The following is a 21755-nucleotide window of genomic DNA, read 5'->3' as shown; positions in this document are numbered from 1 at the left end:
GTTTCTCCTACAGTTATAGACTTTGACATCCTTTTCTTATTGCTTCATGCACTTCCTATACAGTTATAGACTTTGGCATCCTCCTTTAATTGCCTATACAGTGACAGACTTTGGCATTCTTTTCCTTTCCCTACAAAGATTTATACTTTAGCATGCTCTCTTTTTCCCCATGGAGTTACAGACTCTGGAAATCTTGTTGTTTGCCTACACAGCTACAGAATTTGGCAAAGCTCCATTCCTCTCTGCCTATAAAGTTACAGACTTTGGCATTCATTCTTTATGCCTATAGGGTTACAAACTCTGGCTACCTCTTTCAATGCCTTACAAATTTTTAGTCTTTGGCACCATTTCTCTTTGCCCTCATGGAGTTTCAGACTCTGGAATTCACCTCTTCTACCTTGTGTAGTACAAACTATGACACATATCATTTCACTTTGCCCTACAATGTTATAGACTTTGGCCAACCATCTTTGACCATGTTGTCTCGCCTATACAGTTATAAACTATGGCTTTCTCTCATGTTATCTTGTAAAGATAAGACACTAGAAAACATCATTTCCTACCTTATGGAGTCTCAAACTCTTGTAGCATTCTTGGTTCATACCAAGCCTTTAAAAACTCACTTTGGCTAAACACCATTCATTGGTTAATGCCACACTCTCTATTCAAGCAATTTTCTTCGCCTTTTGGCAACCTAATCATTTATTTCTTTCTTTTCCATTTTAGTTCTATGAACTACGAAGCTCTGAATTTCTCATTGCGCGATGAGAATACGTAGTCACAAGGGTTTGAATCCTTAGTGAGCACACTAATTATTTCTTCTACCTCAGAGAACCATCAAGATCTTTCATCACCCGTCATTCAATACCTTCAATCATTCATCCCCAGTGATATACTTTCTTTTTGAGCCAAATACAATATTTCTTTAAGTTCCATACATAATTTTAGGCCAATAACCAATGCCCACCTCTGATCTAATAGTGGTTTGTCTTGTACAGACATACATTTCCTTTTATTGTCCTTGTAAGTCCTTATATAGGAAAATACCCTTTTTTGTCTTGATGTCATTTTTCCTCATTGGTTCATACATACCTACCATATGGGTTCAAACAACATTATCCTTTCATTCAAACCATACTTAAATCACTCTTCTTTCATCTCCCACCTTTAGTTCTATGAACTATGGAGCTCTGAATTCCTTATTGCACTATAAGGATACGTCAACATAAGGGTCCTAATCCTCTCCGAGCACTCTATCTATTCCATTATTTTACCCTTTATCATTTTGCGAGTAATCTTAGTAACACCCATCAGAGCAAAGAACAATCAAAACGGTTCCCGTTGAGTACAACGGCTATAAGGGGTGCTAATACCTTCCCCTTGTATAATCGGCTTCCTTACCCTTTTTCTCTTCCCTCGGGTTTTACTGATGTTTTCTCTTTCCTTCGGGAATAAATAAAGTCTAATGGTGACTCTGTTGTATCTTCGAGCGTGCAATGCGCTCGGGTATATTTCCGCTAGCTTCAGCTGACGACTCTATTGGGGAGTCCTTGCTTTGGCAAGTAGGAGTCAAGCCTAGTTTTGTTTATTTTCTTGTTTGTTTGGGTGTTTATCTTTACTCTTTACTTTCTTTTATTTTTATGATATTCATTGCATTCTTTTACTGCTTTACATATGCACTTCTACTAACATTCTGGATATTTATATATTTGTTGTTATTGGGTTGGGATGATGTTACATGAGAGAAGCTCTACACCCGAGCTTGAGCGTAAACACAGAATAGTAGTGACTAGAGTTGTGATTAACCTACTTGGACTTAGTCCTCAATCATGGTCAATATGATACGTCACACCTAGAGTAGATCCTTTTGGGAGCATCATTGTCTGACAAGTGATTCCTCCTAGACAATGGTATTTCGATTTGGGTCCTTGAATCTAGGAACCTTTTTAGGGTTACCTTTGAAGGATAGTATACACCTATGATGGGGATATGGTTTTTTCGATAGGAAACTGAGATCCTACATACCTTTTCTCTCCCGTAACGTCGGACCTTTGAACCTACGTCGCGAAGTATGGACATATTATTTGGAGTATTATGAAGATTTTTCAGTTTGCCTATTTGTTTTGTTGAGGAATTTATCTTTATTGTGGAATGTCATTTATTTCATTCCTATTGCTTTACATATTCGATATCTGTTATATATTCCATTGTGGGATGGGCTTTGTGATTTGGGAGAAGCTCTATACCCGAGCTTGAGTACATACATATGATAGACTCGTGGATAGTGGTGTTGACTTGTGTTTCACGCGTTGGGTTGACATGAGAACCACACCTAGACTAGACTCACTTGGAAGTACTTTTGTCCTACGAGAATTCTCTACGGTGGGGTATTTTCATGTTGGATTAATGACTCTAGGAACCTTTTAGGGACTACCTTCTTTAAGAATATAACCTACCTATGAGGGGATATGGGATCTTTCTTTTGCATGAAACCATAGACTCTAAATTCCTAAGAACTCATGATTGCGCCAAACCTTTGATCCTGTATCAGGAAGTATATGCAGATTAACCGAATTATGTTGTGATGTTATCATACATTATTTCATATCATTATTGGATTATTGTATATATGTCAGACTTTTGAACTTGAGTTATTACACTAGTAAGACTTTAAATCTATGTATGTTGCATAATCATTTGAATTTCATCACCAACATATGCATTCACTCATTTGCATCTCATGCATAAAGATCTCACCTTGTTCTTTCTTCAGCCAGAAAGAAGACAACTCTTTGACACCAACACTTTACAAGAGCAAATAAATCAAAGATTATGGCAGATATGGAACAGGAGAATGCTATATATAGGGAAATCTTGGCTGAGTTCCAAGGAAAGATAGATCTTTCCCAAGGTAACATGGATGTCATTAGGAGGTATTTTCAAGCTCAGAAGGCTACTACCTCTACCAATCCTACTATTGTTGTTGTTGTCACTAATGCTATTGTTGTTGTTACTACTGCTGCTAATACTGCGATCCAATTTGTGGTGAGCCAACCAATTTGGCAGCCTGGTCCTAGTAGGCATGATGATGTTTATCCTTGGGATTTACCTCCAAACTATACTCCCTAATTTGCTAAGGGGAATGCTTTTGTGCCATATCGGCTGTTTGTTGTGCCTCCTACCAATGGGAACTATGTTTCCTATCCTTGGGGCATAACTCATCACTGACCTTAATTGGTTGATGATGACAACCATGAGATAAACCAGGTACATGCTCTTCAGACTTATGTACCAGTTACTGCTAAAAATCCGGATGATAATGAACCTGAATATAGAGGCCATCGCCTTCATTTTCCAGTTCCTTCTCAGGGTGCTTAACCTATTGTTCAGAATTTGAATCAAGGTGTTCAAATACCTCCTCTTTATCCTTGGACATCTTTTGTTCTTGCATATCCACTTGTTTATCCTGGGGAACCCTATGCTCCATATGGGGGTATGTGTGGTTAGACTGTTCGTTAGATGGTTAATCCTGGAATGGTATATCCTCCTCAGATGTATCCCCAGTTTTCTTCTCCTTCATTCCTTTCCTGGGAAACTTATCAGGGTGTTCAACTCATAATTCATCAGATTAATCTTCATCCTACCAATCAGATTGCTCTTGGTATAGATCAAAATAAGCCGACAGACTACAAATTATTGGACAAAAGGATAAAATACATTGAGGGTTTCTTAACTTATGGTATATATTCCAAAGATTTGTGCTTGGTTCCGAATGTGGTTCTTCCCTTGAAGTTCAAAGTTCCAGATCCGCTGAAGTACAAGGGCTTGAGCTGTCCCATATGCCATGTTATTATATATTGTAGGAAAATGGCATCATACATTGACAATGATGAGCTTCTTATCCATTACTTCCAGGACAGCATGTCTGGGGCATCCTTGGATTGGTACATGAGTTTGGAACACAGCAAAATTAAATCATGGAAAGACTTATCTGAGGACTTTCTAAAGCAATACAAGTACAACTTGGATATGACTCACACCAGGTTACAACTATAAAATCAAGCACGCGACAACAGTGAAACATTCAAAGAATACGCTCAGAGGTGGCGTGAGATGGCTTCACGAGTTAGACTTATGCTGACAAATGTTGAACTGATTGACTTATTCATGGGCACTCTTCAAGGTATGTATGATGAGAATATGGTCGATAGTTTATCGTCCAACTTTGTTGATATAGTAACATTGGAGAACGAATTGAGAATGGGCTAAAAATGGGGAAGATTTCCAGCATTGATAATCAAACAGTGGTCAAGAAATCTCAGGGTGGTTCTGCTAAGAAGAAGGAAGGTAGGGAAAGTGTTGTGATAGCAAGTGTCTACCCTCAAGTTCAAGCTCATATGGCTTTTGTGTTATACTACCTTTATCCGTACATTGTCACTGCTCAATATCAGTAACCACCGTACCAACCTCAGTATCAGCAGCCTCCACAGGTTCAAGTTTCTCAGAATCAAAGACCTTCGCAAGACAACAAAAATAAAAATCAGGGTCAGAATAGACGTTATGATAGAAAGTATCCTCAACGCGATCAGATCCCTGTACCATATGCTCAGTTACTACCATATCTTGTCCAACAAAGAGATATTATGGTAAAGGAAATGCCATATGCTATTTACCTTTATGGATCGAAGTATAATCCTGATGCTTCTTGTAAATTTCACACCGGCTATATAGGGCACTCCACCGAGGATTGCGGTCTTTTCAAAACCAGGGTACAAGAGCTCATGGATTATAAGATCTTATCTTTCTCTGAGGAAGGACGCAATGTAAGGACTAATCCTTTGCACAATCACAATGGACAGGTGCTGGATGCAGTTATTGATGGAGAATTCTCAGAATTAGTTACCTCCAAGGATGAGTACCAAGACTAGTCACGGCAGCAATATCATATTGTTCAATCATGTCTCATTTATAATCTTTTCTTGTTTGTTAATTGTTACTCATTTGTAAAACTTGTATGATTTTCATATGATAATGATAATGAAATAAATGTGCATGTTTTGAATTTATCCATTTGTGTTCACTCATATTTTATTTATCAGTATCAAACTTTTGTTTAAGAAAAATCAAAAGAGAATGATGAAATAAAATACGCAAGATCAGTGACTGCATGCTTTTGAATAAAACCTTACTGATCATGTAAGGCATTGTTTCAAATCCCTAAACACTGGAGGAATAAGGAGATAATCCATAGTCAACCCCTTTGAGCCTTGGAGTAAGAGTTTCCTTTTGTACATAAAACCCTCAATCTTAACCAGGGGCAGGGTAGTCTTCAGCTAGGTTGACCTTGTGTTCAAATTTCGAAAAGGAGAGTATCCCATCAAAGGACCAACCATATCCTATCCCTCTCAAAAGGATTAAATCGCAGATTCATAAGTGGTTATCCCTTATCAACAAAAGGAGTGAGACAGTCACGACCCTTCCAACAAATCAAGCAAGCAAATGTTACAGAATTGTTCTAATACAAAAAAAAAGATGAGAAATAAAAAATCAAAAGCAGAAGAAAAGCCCGCTAATTTGAAAACTTGAAAATAAGTGACTTAGACAAAAATTAGGGCATCCTGGTGGATTGCAAGCCCAGAGCATCATTCTAGGTAAAAATAAGGGAAAGCAAAACAAAACAAAGGATCTATAACAAATTCCTCAGCAAGAGCTAATTCGTGTGACTGCAAACAAAAGCAAAAGGTGAATGATTGTCGCTCTGAGCGGGTTCCATAACCATCATTGCTACATAGTCAAATCCTTTTCTGAAAGATGAACGCTTGTGTCAAGATAGCTGAATGTAGTACTGGAGAACATCGCAAAGAATGGGTGGGTTAGAATAGGTTTTGAACCTTATATCCTTTCTTTCTAGAATCGTGAACCAGACCACGTTATAACCCTCAAAAGACCTAATTGAAGCAAGGTTTATTTCGAAAGCATACTATGACAAGATCGCGTTAAAGCTGACTCTTAAGATTTACTTATCATTTGTATTGATATTGATAGGTAATTCTAGCTAGTTATTCATTCTCTATATGTCATAATCTTAGTGAACATACTTGAATTTCAAAACTTACATGAGCATGACATTACAATTATCATTTTCAAAATGAGCATTTTTACTTGCGAACAGGAACTTGACATCAGGAAAGCTTACACAATGGGAAGATTGAACATTTCTTTTGATATCCCGAAGCACCGATCTCTTCATGATTAAGTCAATCTGGGGAAATCATGTTGAGATTCGACAAATCTCTCTAAATCAGCCAGACAAGGGCAAAGTTACTTCAAGGATCATATTGGGGTAGGCCACCTCAGCAGCACGAGAAAGTCAATCACTCCAAAAAATGGTTAATCAGAAGAATACGGTTCCGAGACGTTGGGGAAATTCACGCATATACCTAACAAACTAGGCTAGAGGTAAGTTATAAAGGTACAAGTTCTCTTTGTGTTTCAAATCAAGTGCAGAAGTTTGACAACAACTGTTGAGCCTAAAATAGGTGTAGGAGAGTAAAATCTTCATGACCTTTATCCTAGCCAAAAGTGCCCACCTCCCTCAATATGAACATCTGATTTAACCATTGCATAAATCATCATCATGTATTAATCACGTCGCTTCACTCATGCATATAATTCATCTAGCATGGCATGAACCCTTGTATGTAAATCAGAAAAGCCAAAGTCCAATATCTTATTGGCATTTCCAAATCCCAAACTTGCTAGGTATCATTTAAATCCTAGTCTTGTATGGGACTTCCCTCAAAACCCAACCTGCTTGGCACCTTTTAGAGCCCAGTTTGTTATTCCTAAAGTCCATCTTATTAAAGCCATGGTTATTGATCTTTTTTTTTCAACTTCCTTGGCTGATAACCGTTTTAACCTTCATGATTAACAATCTTTGTTGTTTTGAATCTTCATGGTTGATGACCCTTTATGTTTCCAACCCGCATGGTTGATGAATCTTTTTTCAATCTTCATGGATGATAATCCTTTTGTTTCTGATCTTCATGGTTGATGAATCTTTTTTTAACCTTCACGGTTGGTAATCTTTTTTAATCTTCATGGTTGATAATGTTTGTTGTTTCCAATCTTCATGGTTAACGAGCGTTAATTTTTTTCAACCTTCATGGTTGACGATCTTTGCCTCCATCCTTCATGGTTGATAGTCAATTTTTTAAACCTTTGTGGTTGACCTTGTTTCCAATCTTTGAATAAATGATTTATTTGACATCCCTATCAGGGAAGATTCAGTTGAAACTTCTTAATTGTAAGAGCATTCTGGAACTTTCATGTTTTAACTCATGGGCTCCTTGTTCCAATACCAGACCATCAAAGCTATGTTTTAACTTATGGGCTCCTTGACAACCTACAAAGCTATGTTGAACCTACAAACTGACCAATAGGCCCTCTAACCAATGCAACATTCATTCTTTAACAAGGAAATTCCTTCAATCATAGCAAGCACCCTGCACCACCAAGTGAAACATAAGCCATGAAAACATACAACAAAATAGCCATTACTCACAAATCGGAGATCTGACAATATATAGATCATTAGTATGTTCGACTCCGATATTTTAGATGTCGAATAGACATCCTAATACGGGGAAAATGAAGGTAAGTATTTATGTCACACAATTACAGTTCAGTATAAGGTTTTGAAAGATAATGTTTCAACCATATATTTTAAAAACTCATTAACTTAAAAACTCACACAGTTACAGAATTCAAGTGCTTAAACAGGTAAGAACGGGGGTGTAACCGATTATAGTTGTGTGAATTAAAGTAGCAGGATACTTAAAAGGGAAATTCTCATTGGTGTAATCGGTTACGCATTCGCAGTAATTGAATACCACTGTTGTATTTTTATAAGTTGTTTTAGCTGTAACTGGTTACAGCTTTTATGCAATCGATTACATGTCTAAGAAATTAGTTTTTCTGTTATTTTTATGATGTAACTTGTGTCTCAATCCAATTGAAAAAAAAAAAACACACACACACATATATATATATATATATATATATATATATATATATATATATATATATATATATATATATATATATATATATATATATATATATATATATATATATATATATATATATTCGATGTATTATTTTCAATGTTAATGATAATTTCTCACCCTCAATTTCTCTCTCCCTCTCCACACTTAATTTCTCAATTATTCAATAGTCATTAGTCTTGAAGTTCTAAGTTCTAACATTATATATATATATATATATATATATATATATATATATATATATATATATATATATATATATATATATATATATATATATATATATATATATATATATATATATATATATATATATATATATATATATATATCAAAGATTTAACATATAAAATCTTTCATGTCATTGTTGTCACTAAGGATGTTTTAAATTAGTTGGAGTCGCCACTTTTTTATGTTTTATAATATTATTTGATAATGATACAGATTTTATCTTAAAATTATCAACACATATAAAGTTTATGAGGTTATTATTTATTTTATTTTTTCACCACCATTATCTGATTCACTGGACCGCCTATTGTTTGATCTCGATATAAATTTGAGTTAGACCACTTGAAAATAGACATGATTTTGAGATCACATTATATGAAATTTTCATGTCACTCATCCATATTGATATATGTCATCAAATATATTAATATGGTAGTTGTCGGGATTCTGTCACGTTATATGTTAGTGAAGACAATTATGATGGTCCCATTATTGATGTATGAGGTGGAATAAATTCTAAAGTTGAAATCTAAAGATAAATAATATTAGGGTGGAAGCCTAAAAAATATTATATAATTATTAAGATATATTATTCAAGTGGAAGATTGTTGGAATATTTAAATCTAAATATTATTTAATTATTATTTGTGGATAAATATTTATATTAGTTATGCATCAAATTAAGATATTTAATTGATATAATTAAGTGATCAAATAAATTAAAAATTCTAATTAAATACCTATTTAGTAATTGATTAGTTAATTAATTAATTAGTTAAATATGGACTATAATATGGACCTCAGGATGACAATGATAATGGATATTTTACTTAGTCAATCACCCTATATACTATGATCCTCACTATATCAAATGACAAATATATTAATATTTTTTCTATACGAAGAGTGTTTAAAGTATTAGAAATATTGATTGATAAGGATCCATAAACTAACAAGTTTAATCATTTGTCTATAACTTTTTGCGTTTCAAAATTACTTTCATTACCCAATAAACCTCATCCTTGAATTTAAGAAGGTAATTATTAAATTAATTCTAACATATGTCTTTTTTTTCCAATAAAATAATTCCTGTAATATCTCAAAAATCTTTACATATTTTGCCGGCTTCAAGAATTATTTAACTTAATAATAAAACGTTTCTGGTGCCGGAGATGATGCCACAAATATGGCACTAAAGTTCATTCAGTAAGACACAACAGGAAAACTCCAATACACTAGAGTCATTTTTTGTCATATATATTCCAAACCTCAATAAGACATATCAGAAAACCATCAACATACTTCTCTTATCAATTGAATGACAAATAATCTACCGATCAAAGACACAAAGTGTCTCTCAATTTTCGCATTATAAATTTGTAATATATACTCCAAACCATCCTTTCATATATCGCATTAATTGTCTCTCAATTTGATCTTTTGCTGTCAATTCCTTATTGTCCTCTATTGGCTCTCAATATTCAACTTTCCTATTTTGGCAACTACATTCAGCTTTCAAACAAACAGATGTTCCACAAATACAGATTTTCTTGTGTAAAATTGTTGAATTTTATGCAAATAATCCAAAGTAATGTTTGGAAACATAGTAACTAAATTATTTGGAAAAGTATTTTTACATGCAGCATTCAAGATCAGAATATATATACAGTGTTAACAATCTAAACTCACACAGAAGAGGAGTGAAGAGGAAAAGAGGAAAGGAGATTAGAGCTGATCTAATAGAATACCAAAGTCTTAATAATACAATGCAATAGCATAAATACAAAATTCACAAAAGAATAAATTACATTTAACATAATATAGACTTAATTGCAATTTTTATTTCTATTTTAAAATCTAGATATTTAGTCAAACTATCATAAAATATTTCTACTTTCAAAATATATTATGTAAGCTTTGTTGGTTAACTGATAATATAGGTTTCATAATATCCAGGATGACAAGAGTTTGATACTACTATGGTGCAAAATCTTATTTTTCTAATTTTAAATCACTCTTATTTTACATTTTCTAGAAAGTAATTAATTAAGAATTAATAAAAATGACACGGAATTCATTATTGTAAAAATGCAAGTGACACGTCATCAATTGAACTTCCATGTGATTAAAATTTGATTTTAAATTTGAAGGGCACTAAAAATTTCGAAAACAATAAATTTAAGGATAAAAATCTGAGTTTTAAATTTGAGGAATTAAAACTAAAAAAAATTAAAATAAAAAGACCAAAGTTACAATAAAACTTATAATATATTCTTTAACATTTTCATTCAAGTTCAGGGTACATTAAAAGAAAACATCGAAAGTTTGTGACTAAGAAAACATAAATGTTTAATAAAATGTATTTTATCAACAATTTTTAAGCAAGAAAAATCAAACAATAAAAGAAAATAATATTTGTAAATCTCAACTAGAAAATAGAGGCTTCATATATGTAACACTCAACTTATCTAAAATGTAGAATTTTTCAATTCAAAACACACCCCAATCGACCTACCAGGTTGTAGGTTCTGCACATGACAATAATCAGAGGGGAAAAAACATAATCGGTCAACTTGAATTAGAAAATTGACTAACAAAAACAAAGACACAAAGTGAAATTAAAATTATGATAAATATTAACAAAAGAATAATAAGACAGATAATAGAAGAATAATATCATCAGCATTCATAACACATGGGTGAAGTAAAATTTAAAGACTCAACTTATGACATATATTGCAAAGTTCTATAGTCAAAGATTCATAAAGAAAAATACCTAACAAACTAGATAAAGTTAAACCATTAAGAAATGAGACATACATGATAAATGGTTGAGTGAAAAGAAACATTTGAAATTGTATATATGACCATTGTTATAAGCAATCAAGGAAAAAATAAACAATGTTGAAAATAATGTGTTAAGAGGAGTGTACTATATATAAATATTCGTATTAGAAATATGTAGAGTATCGTAGAAGCATGTATCTAAATTAATGTGAGTTTATTTATATATTAGATAATTAATAAATTTTATAGAGGTGTAGAAATAAATTAGTGGAGCAATAATAATAAATGTAAGTAGTTAAGAGAAATCTCTCTCTCTTTCCCATGAAATATCTAGAATAGGGAGATGTTATCATTTGTAAGTCAACTTAATAAAATCAATACAAGCTCACGACTCAACAAAATAATGAGACATTTATATTTCAAAATAATGGTGAGTCTTCTAGAAGTTGTAGATTTGCTAGAGGCCGAGGAAGAGGCAGAAACACTCATGGAAGAGGAAGAGGTATCTATGGAGGACTAAGAAATTTTGGATGTTAAAATAAATGGTGTGGCATCTTCAAGAAGAATACTCGTGATGAGAAAGATTGATGGAACAAAGCTAAGTCACAATGTCATAATTCCAAAAGGTTCGAGCATATGCAGAAATATTTTTCTCTTACAAATTGACATGTATCATTTACAGATGCAAAAAATAGTGAAGTTAACTTGGTTTGTGCTTGTTATAAAGAAAATCAAGAGTATAAAAATGTGAGATACTTGGACAGAGGGTGTAGCAAAGTATACCATGTTATATGGGAAGCTTTATAAGATGGAAAATGCCTCCTTATGCTAAGATTTCTATGGGGAATCAAAATCGCCTTGGTTCTCATATAGGTCGACTAAGGAGCATGTGGTAGTCACATTATTCAGTGAGAACTTACTCATAAATTGATCAGGGCAGAATATTATTGGCCCACTCTGATGAAGGATAATGCATAATTCATCGGAAAATGTGACAAATTCCAAAAACATCCCAATCAACATCATGCGCCATCCAAGCTCCTTCTTTTTCACATCGTTGTGGCCATTTTATCAATGGGGCATAAACATCTTATGCCATTTCTCGTTGGCGCCATGCCAAATGATGTTCCTAATCGTTGGATTAGATTACTTCACGAAATGGATAGACGCTAAAGTCACCTCCAAAATCACTACAAAAAGGGTTTGGTACTTCTATTGGCAACAAATCATGTGTAGGTTTAGCTTACCAGGAGGTATCATCACAGAGAATGGTATTTAATTTACCAACTCCTTTATGGTCTATTTTTGGTCAAGACCTATTGTTTATCTATGTGCTTACAGGTATGAAGTCTATAACAACCTGTTTGATTTGATGTTGACAACACTCTTAAGTGAAATGTCATCAGAAGTACGAATTAAGTATGACCGGTGTTGATGATGATAACACCATGAGGTGAAGTCAAAATCTGATGTGGTAATCAATTGGTGGTGCTTGAAGATCAAGATGTCAAAGCCTATATGTGGAGGACAACACCTTATGTCAAGCTACATAAAGGGAAACGAATAAAGATCTATAATCAAAATATGTGTCAGATGATGGTGTCCATCTTGAAGAGTTATCTTAAGCTTCATTAGAAGAAGATTCAAGGTCTTAGTGAAGTTCTGAAGTCAAAGATAACGTAGCAAGGAACTTGAAGCTTCAAAGTTGTGAAAGAGAGGAAGTACGATAACTCACTGAGTCTGTGTTGAATGATCTGTGTTTGTAAATATAAAAGACTAGCTCTCGAATTTACTAAGGCAAATCAAACATGAACTTTCTAATGATTGGAAAGCTATATAATTTTATTAAAACAACGTACAAATGTTTGTATACCCAGGTAGTTGGCTATTACCTCTAGAAGTTCCTTATGAATGAACTTTACAATGTATAATCGATTAGCCCTTATGCCTAATCGATTATCTCTTTTTGTAATGCCTCATAATCAACTATTAAGTATTATAGTAGATTAGTAATGAATCTTTGGAAAACCTTCCAGTTTTGTACTTGATAATTGATTATGGGATTTGCCTAATCAATTATCAACATTAAAAAGGCCCATGGGATTTTTTTCTTTTTAAGCCACATATTTTCTTATAAGTAAGGATGTTAATATGCACTTCTGAAAGTAAATAACACAGATGATTGTTAACCCAGTTTGATGCAACTTCACCTATATTTTGGGGCATCCAAGCTAGGAAGGAATCCAATATAATATTATTAGTTTGAAGACCTCAGTAAACAACCTCCTATTTATAATCTCTGCACCTAATCACTATCGTGCTATTTCTATCTAAGACTCTCCTATATAAGAGACCCCTCTCACTTCCCTTCAATCACACATAGTGATAATGACTTTAATCAAATAATAGAAGACACTCTTCCAAAACATATAATCCACACTTGCTTAAAAGCTTATGAGTGATTAACCATTACAACACAAAGACCCAGTCCAACTCTAATATCAACGAGATATAAGAGTGGCTCACAAATAACAGAACACTAAAACCCTAATTTCATGATACTCAATCATACCTCTCTCTTATGTTAATTAGGTTAGAAAGGTTCTCTTTAAATAGCCTTTGGTAAGCTTGGGCTTAGGCTTAAAACTACAACAGATCCAATATCGACTATTGCATAAAGTCTGTAGACTCTTCTGCATTAAATCAGGAACAAGATCACTTGTTTCCTAAAATGTCTCAACATCCCCTTTTTATGAAACAAGTGCACTGCTAGAAATGAAATAAGAGTTACTCAATTAAACCTTCTTGGATAGTCAGATATGATAGTTAAATATTCAGAGATTCTTCAGAGATCTCATAATAAAATAACTCTTCCAAGAAGTAAAACAAAACCTGCAAAGATGTCTGATCAACATGTCAAGACATCTTGCTCAACATCTTGATGTGATACATGTTTTAACAAAATTATTGTCAATCATAAAAATACAGACCTAACAATCTCCCCCTTTGAATTTTTTTGGATAAAACAACCTTTGCATCATATAGTTGGAGTAAAGATAAAATAGCAACAATAATCATAAGCACAAAACCAAACAACCAAACACTTGGTATAACACCAAGACATATCAGAGGCACACGCAGCAGAAATAAGTAGAAACCTAACCTCACAGAAAATACATAGAGAGAAATAAACTCTCATACTCCAAGCCTCCTTCAGAGAAGAAATTCTCTGAAACAAAATGTCAAGACATTCTCTCTGACATCACAACAAGCACACAACAGCCTAAGCACCAATAAATCAAACTCCCTCTAAATGTCATGATTAGCAACACAGGACTACTCCTTCTATCACACAGGAAACATATTCCCCTCAAAGAAACAACCTTCAAAAAGAGCATACAAGGCATCAAAAAGGCACTCAAGAGCACAACTCTACACTATCTACTCCCCCTTTTTAGCCAGAATATGATAAACCAAGCTGACATTCATCAATGGAAACAAAACAATAGAGCAAAGCAGTATAAGAACATGTGAATTAGAGGTACATACCATGGCACACAAAGGTGCAATATTCAGGACAAAGGCCCACAAAAAAACATACAGAATCAAACAAAAAAACAAATAGCTCAGATGTCAACAGAAGCATCTGATTTATCTGCAGAGGTAGCACCAGTAGCAACATCCTCTTCTTTCTCATCTCCTTTTTCAGCATCACCAGCCATATTCTCATCAGGACTCTCTTCAAACAAATATTTGATCAGTCTCTCAAGCCTAATCTTCCTTTCAGTGCAGATCTTGATAGTATCATCCAAAGCTTTACATGTGTCCTTTAATTCAGCAATCAGACCAGCCTTGGAGGTTGAGCTGACATAATCTTTGTCAGATGTCAAGAAAATATTTGCGACATGTGTCCCTATAAACAACCAGTACTAAAGAGAAAGAGGAGATTCCCTCTTTCTTGCAGCATCAACACTATTCAGGATACTTAGGTTTTGACTGAGAATGATTCCACATATAAGCGAAGGAGATGCAATGGGGATATTCACTGCACAAGTACCAACATGCTTTAAAGTTTGTTCAAAAACATAATTTCCAAATCAAAGTTGGTACTGGTAACAACTACATAGATGAACTTCCCCAATCCAGTGACAATGGTTGATGTATGGTTTGTGGGAACCTAGTTAGCAACACCAATCATGTGAAGCATTTCATACTTTACACTTAATTTTCTAGCTGACAACTTTCCTTTTCTAGGCCTCGCAATCTGTTTTGTAGCAATTTCTTTGCAAACATTATTGCCAATCACCTTTATCTCAGGTTGTTCATCTTCACATCTGCCCATGTACCTATTGATCACATTAGGTGAAAATTCTATACATTTTCCTCTCATAAAAACTTTCCTAAATTCCTTGCTTTTATTGTCATCACAGTTAGTAGGAATGTTTCTAATAAATTCCTTCACCAGCACCTCAGAGAATTTTCCAAAGCCTGTAACACTTTTCATCAAACCTGCATGTTCAATAAGTTTCATAAATTCCTTGCACCCAAATGCATCCTGTCCAAGTTCCCTTTCCAGATCTAGCCTTCTCTGGTAAATGAATTTCCATCTGTCCACATTATTGACGAAGTGGAATGAGATATTATCTAAAGGCGCCTCAGGAACATTCACAAGTATCTTTCTCACCACTGTTTTCTTTTGTGGGGTGATGTACTGAACATCATGTTCAACATCATAATCAGATTCACTAGAAGAGACCTCCTTCATCTTCCTAGTAGGATCCACAACTTTGCTCCAGCTTTTGGTGAGACCAATAAGAACTTTCTTCTTGACAGTCTTAGAGGGTGTGCCGTCATTCATCACAGCCTTTCCTATTCTATTCTTCATCCTTTTGGTAATGCCAGAGGCCAAATTCTTAGCAATGGGTTCTTCATCCGAGTTCAACTTATCAACATTCACAATTATAATGGGTTTTTCTTTCCTTCTACCAGGTTTTTCCTCCTCACCAAACACATCCTACTTCTCCTCAGTTTTCACAGAAACATGGTTATTAAGAGGTACAACTTTATTAGACTCAGATGAGATGAATTCATTATCATAACCACCAATAGGGTTTTCAGGGGTGGTTTTAGCTGAATGCTTAGATTGGGCCAAGGATGTTGTAACATCCGACACATTACCAGACCTAGCTTCCTTCAGAATAGTAGCCACTAACCCGAAAATACTTTTATCAATAGAAACTTTTTCATCCTCACTCACATTAGGGTTTACCTTTTCCGATGCAAATGAACCAGAGGGTCCCACTCTACTAATAAGTTTTGACCCAATAGCCTCTTTAGCAGAAGTATTGACATTAGATTTAACATTAGTAGATTGAATGGTGTCAACATAAAGACTTTTCATATAATAAGCTTTCTTGACAACAACAAATGGTTTAGGAGACTTACTCACATTAGTTTCCTTAGCCTTCTTTGCAGATGGAGTTCTTGCCTTCTTGGTTTAGGAGACTTAATCACAGTAGTTTCCTTAGCCTTCTTTGTAGATGGAGTTCTTGCCTTCTTTTGAACAGGGACGAGGCATGGAACCATTGACAAAGGAACTACATCAAGGACCATCTCGGAGGGGGCCACCATTGTAGTAGAGGAAGAAAACCTAGCTTTCGTGGGGGATGAAGTTGAGTTGTCCTTTGAGACGTTGATGGGTGTTGAAGCAAATTATTTCGACGTCTTGAAAATATCTTGGAAGAGGATTTCTAGATGGCAATAGGTAACCACAAAGAGAGGAAATGTTTGAGAATAGCGTGAACTGAAACAATTGAGTAGATGGAAATAAGGAGATAGTTGTTTGAAAACAAATGAGGAAAGTTTGAAATGATTTCCTTTGAGTAGCGTGTTTGAAAACAAATGAGAAAAGTTTGAAATGATTTCCTTTGAGTAGCGTACACTAATGCGTGGAGAGAAGAGAAAGTTTTAATTGCACACTTAAATAACAATAATTGTTATAGTTCCTCAAAAATGCAAATTCCAAGTTCACCCATTTGTTTTTCAAATTTATTTGCGTCCAATGCCTTAGTGAAAATATCACTCAGTTGCTTCTTAGTGGCCACATGCTCAAGGGTAACAACCTCGTCTTCAACAAGATCCTTGATAAGGTGATAAGAAATGTCAATATGCTTGTCCTACTGTGTTGAATAGGATTTTTAGAGATATTGATAGCACCATGTTGTCACAATATAATGTCATGACATCATGTTTGACATTATATTCTTTTAACATTTGCTTCATCCAAATCAACTGAGAACAACTGCTTCCTGCTGCAATATACTCAGCCTCAACAATGGATAGAGACACACAATTTTGCTTCTTGCTAAACCAATATAAAAAATTGTTCCCTAAGAAGAAGAAACCTTCTGAAGTGTTTTTCCTATCATCAGCACTACCTGCTCAATCTGCATCACAATACCCTACAAGTATGGAATTAGATCCATGAGTATAACATGCCATAGTCACTTGTACCATTTATGTACCTCATAATCCTCTTCACTTGATTGACGTGACACATTTTGGGCTCAACTTGATATCTTGCACAAACACCTACAACAAATGTGATGTCAGGTTTGGTAGTTGTAAGGTATAACAGACTACCAATCATGCTCATGTACAAACTTTGATCCATATTAACACCTTTTTCATCTTTAGATAACTTCAAATGAGTAGGTGTAGGTGTACTCTTATGACTAGCATTCTCCATACCAAACTTCTTTACTATGTTCTTGGCATACTTACTTTGAGAGATGATAGAATCATCCATCTACTTACTTTAAGACCAATAAAATAGGTTAATTCACCAACAAGACTCATCTCAAATTCAGATTGCATCTGCTTGAAAAAACGTTGGACCATCTCAATTGACATTCCATCAAACACAATGTCATCCACATATATCTGAGAAATCATGAGTTTTCCATCCTTCTCCTTAACAAACAGGGTCTTATTTATTCCTCTTTTCAAGTTTCCCTTATTGACAACAAACTTTGTCAGCCTTTCATACCAAGCCCTATGAGCTTGCTTTATCCTATAAAGATCTTTCTTCAGTTTGAACACATGATTTGGAAAAGTAGGATCTATGAACCCCTTGGGTTGTTCAACATACACCTCTTCATTTAAGTACCCATTCAAAAAGGCACTTTTGACCTCCATCTGAAATAGTTTGAACTTTAGTATAAATGCCACTCCTATTAACAGTCTTATGGATTCAAGACGAGCAACTGTAGAAAAGGTCTCATCAAAATCTACTCCTTCAATTTGAGTGTATCCTTGAGCCACAAGTATGGCCTTATTTCTAGTGGCATTCTTATAGACCCATTTTGTACCAATGACATTTGTTTCTTCAGGCCTAGGAACCAAGTTCCATACTTCATTCCTCTTGAATTGGCCTAGCTCTTCTTGCATAGAATTGATCCATAATGCATCAGTTAAAGCCTCTTTCACATTCTTGGGTTCAAACTTAGAGACAAAGAAAAAATTGGATACAACCTCTCTTAATCTAGTGTTTATTCCCTCATTAAGAATCCCTATAATGATCTCATTAGGGCGATCTTTCAGGATTCTGATAGAAGGACCTTTGTTGGCTTGATTGACCTCTGAATCAGCACCTGTAGACTCAGTGCTGGACTCAATGTCGGCTACATCTTCTAGAGCATCATTCATCTTAGATGATGTTCCAACATCTTCTTCGACATCAGTTTCTTTCTTTGTGATTAAATCAACTACCACAACATTAATAGATTTCATCATGACTTTGGTTCTGGAATTAAATACTCTATAGGCATTCCGGTTTGTAGAGTAGCCCAGAAGTATTCCTTCGTCACTCTTGGGATCCATTTTTCTTCTTTATTCATGACTAGGAAAAATGTAACATTTACTTCCAAACACATGAAAGTATTTGACAGTAAGCTTCCTCCCTTTCCACAATTCATGGAGAGTAACAGAAGTACCAGTTCTCAGAGTGACCCTATTACGAATATAGCAAGCATTATTCGTTGCTTTATCCCAAAAATGGTAGGGTAGATTCTTAGCACGAAGCATGACTCTAGCTGATTCATGTAGAGTCTTATTCTTATGCTTAACAACTCCATTTTGCTGAGGGGTGATGGGAGAAGAGAACTCATGGAAAATACCTTCAGAGGAGCCAAATTAAAAAAAAAAAATATTTTTAAATTCCTTGCCATGGTAAGTTCTAGTCCTAACAATTCCACTTTCCTTCTCTCTTTGAAGCCTTTAACACAAATCTTTGAAAACCTCAAATACATCTGATTTCTCCTCAATGAAGTTCACCCAAGTGAATCTTGAAAAATCATCAACAACAAGATAGGCATACCTATTCCCACCAAGGCTCTCAACCTGCATGGGCCCCATTAAATCCATATGAAGAAGTTCCAAAACCTTTGAAGTAGTCAGATGTTGGATCTTCTGGTGTGATATATTGGTCTGCTTTCCAATTCGACACTCACCACAAATTTTTCCTTCCTCAATCTTGAGCTTAGAAATAACTCTGATAGCTTCTTTAGAGATAATCTTCTTCATACCTTTCAGATGTAAGTATCCAAGCTTTTGGTGCCACAATTTGACTTCATCTTCCTTGGACAACGACATGTGGAAGAACAATTAATTTCTTGAGGTGTCCATAAGTAACAATTGTACTTAGACCTGAATCCCCTCATCGGTACTTCATTCTTCTCATTAGTGGCCAAACATTCAGACTTAGTGAAATTGACTTTAAGACCTTGATCACATAACTTATTGATACTAATCAGATTAACAGTCGGCCCTTTTATAAGCAGAACATCATCAAGACTAGGGAGTCATGTACAAGTTAGTCTTCCAACTCCTTTAATTTCACCTTTATCCCCATCACCAAAAGTGACATAACTGGTGGAGTAATACTTGAATTCCACTAAGAACTTCTTGACCCATGTCATATGTCTAGCACATCCACTGTCAAAGTACCAGTCTTCTCTAGATGAAGCTCTAAGAATTGTGTGAGCTATGAGACTGATGGTGACAGGCTTGGGTATCCATTCCTTTCTAGTTTTGATCACCACTTGATTAGCCCTAGGTTGTGTTGGACGCCTTGGATATCCATATAGTTTGAAACATAAGGGCTTTAAATGACTAAATTTTCCACAGTAATGGCATGTCCAATGCAATAGCTTGCCTCCAGTTTGAGTATTCTGATGTCTCGCACGATGTTAAGACAGATGATTAGACATCATAGGCTCATGCTTCATTCATTCATTTTGGGAGATGAAATATAGATTTCATCAATCCCCTAAATCCAATAATTTTAACTTAACAAAAGTCAAATCAACCTTGACCAAGGCCCAAACACATAGTCAAACATCACAAGTCAATAAAAATGGCTCAACATAATTTTTATACAATTAATCAATTAAAAATCAAATAAAAAAATTCATTTTAATTAAATTTAGTTTGGTCAAAACCTAAAACCTCTTCAAAACACCAAATAAATTTGTTTGTGTTGGTGGTCAAAGGACCTTAGACAAAGAATTTCATGATTTTTGAAAAGTCAGAAGTATTTTTAAATAATTAAAGATATTCACAAAAACAATTAATTCATGAAAAATATCAAAATTAATCCAAAAAATAATTTTAATTCAGAATATGAAAGAGGAAAATATTTAAAGATTTTTGGTGCAAGTCCCATATTTTTTTGGATTAAAAATGAAGTTAATAAGAATTAATCAAAATAAGTGGATTAAATGAAAAATCAGAAAATACAAAAAAACAAGGGCCATCAGATCTCCCTCATTAATTGAGGCGGCATATCTGATGGCCAAACGCGTGCATTCTACCATACGCCTTGGTCAATATGTTGTACGCATGGTAATCACAATGAACGCTTGAGATTAAAACATTTGAATTAGATCAGATGGCTTGGACTTTGCCAACGTACCACCGGAGCGCTAGCTCCGGTCATCTTCTCCGGTGATCACCACCGGTTTGGTTCAAGCTCAACTTTATGAAAAATGAAAAGTGAATACATTAATTTGAAGGAAAAATGCTCAGGAGCATGAATCTGGCCTCAATTTCTCCAATTCCAAGTTGTAGCGGTAAATGCATGACCATTAAACTATGGATAAGTTTAACGTCAATAAAACCAGAGTCACCATCACACTTTTATGGTTTTTAAAAAAAAGGGAAAAAGTATGAACAAAACCCAAAGATAAGAAGTTTTCAAATCAAAACTAATAAAATGCCAGAGGTTACAGGTAAGGGGGTTGGTTACACAGAGGGAAGTTGTTAGCATCCAAAGTGTCTTAGGTACTCTTAGGGAGCCCTTTTTTTATGTGCGTATGTGCTTTTGGTATAAAAGATGTTTGAGAAAAATAGAGTGTGGGGATGAGAAAAGAATATATTGATTATATTTTTGTGTTTGACAAGACCTTCAGACTTGTGCCTACGTACCAACATAAAAATGAGGGATAAAACCCTCGTAGTTCGTGGTAAAAATTTCAAAGTTGGTGAGTTACTTTTAATCAAAAGTTAAGTTTAAAAGAGGCACAAAAGGCCCAAAAGTTCGAACGAGTGTTAGTTCTTTTTGTCTTTTTAAATTTTAAGCCAATATGGTTAAGCTCATTTACAAGTTTGATT

General features: G+C 34.6%; 1 protein-coding gene across 1 annotated transcript; it reads right to left on the bottom strand.

The window, feature by feature from the left end:
- Positions 1-14710: 14710 nt before the first annotated feature.
- LOC127095599 (uncharacterized) lies at positions 14711-15969 on the bottom strand. Its single transcript, XM_051034270.1, has 3 exons — positions 15276-15969; positions 15015-15129; positions 14711-14948 (listed from the first exon to the last, which is right to left on the bottom strand). Exons 1-3 carry the CDS (start codon positions 15967-15969, stop codon positions 14711-14713), a joined length of 1047 nt encoding a protein of 348 aa, XP_050890227.1.
- Positions 15970-21755: the final 5786 nt, after the last annotated feature.

Source organism: Lathyrus oleraceus, chromosome 6 (genome assembly GCF_024323335.1).
Source record: "Lathyrus oleraceus cultivar Zhongwan6 chromosome 6, CAAS_Psat_ZW6_1.0, whole genome shotgun sequence".
Classification (NCBI taxonomy): domain Eukaryota; kingdom Viridiplantae; phylum Streptophyta; class Magnoliopsida; order Fabales; family Fabaceae; genus Lathyrus; species Lathyrus oleraceus.
The sequence above is the reverse complement of the archived record's forward strand: the minus strand, read 5'-3'. Positions and strand labels throughout refer to the sequence as shown.

Excerpts from the sequence above, each read along its gene's own strand:
- LOC127095599 (XM_051034270.1), bottom strand. The coding sequence starts at position 15,969 with ATGAAGAATAGAATAGGAAAGGCTGTGATGAATGACGGCACACCCTCT. Across the intron at positions 15,130-15,275 it reads TGAAATGCTTCACATGATTG|TGAATATCCCCATTGCATCT; the intron begins GTGTTGCTAACT and ends GTACTTGTGCAG. Across the intron at positions 14,949-15,014 it reads GAATCTCCTCTTTCTCTTTA|CTCAACCTCCAAGGCTGGTC; the intron begins GTACTGGTTGTT and ends AGATTATGTCAG.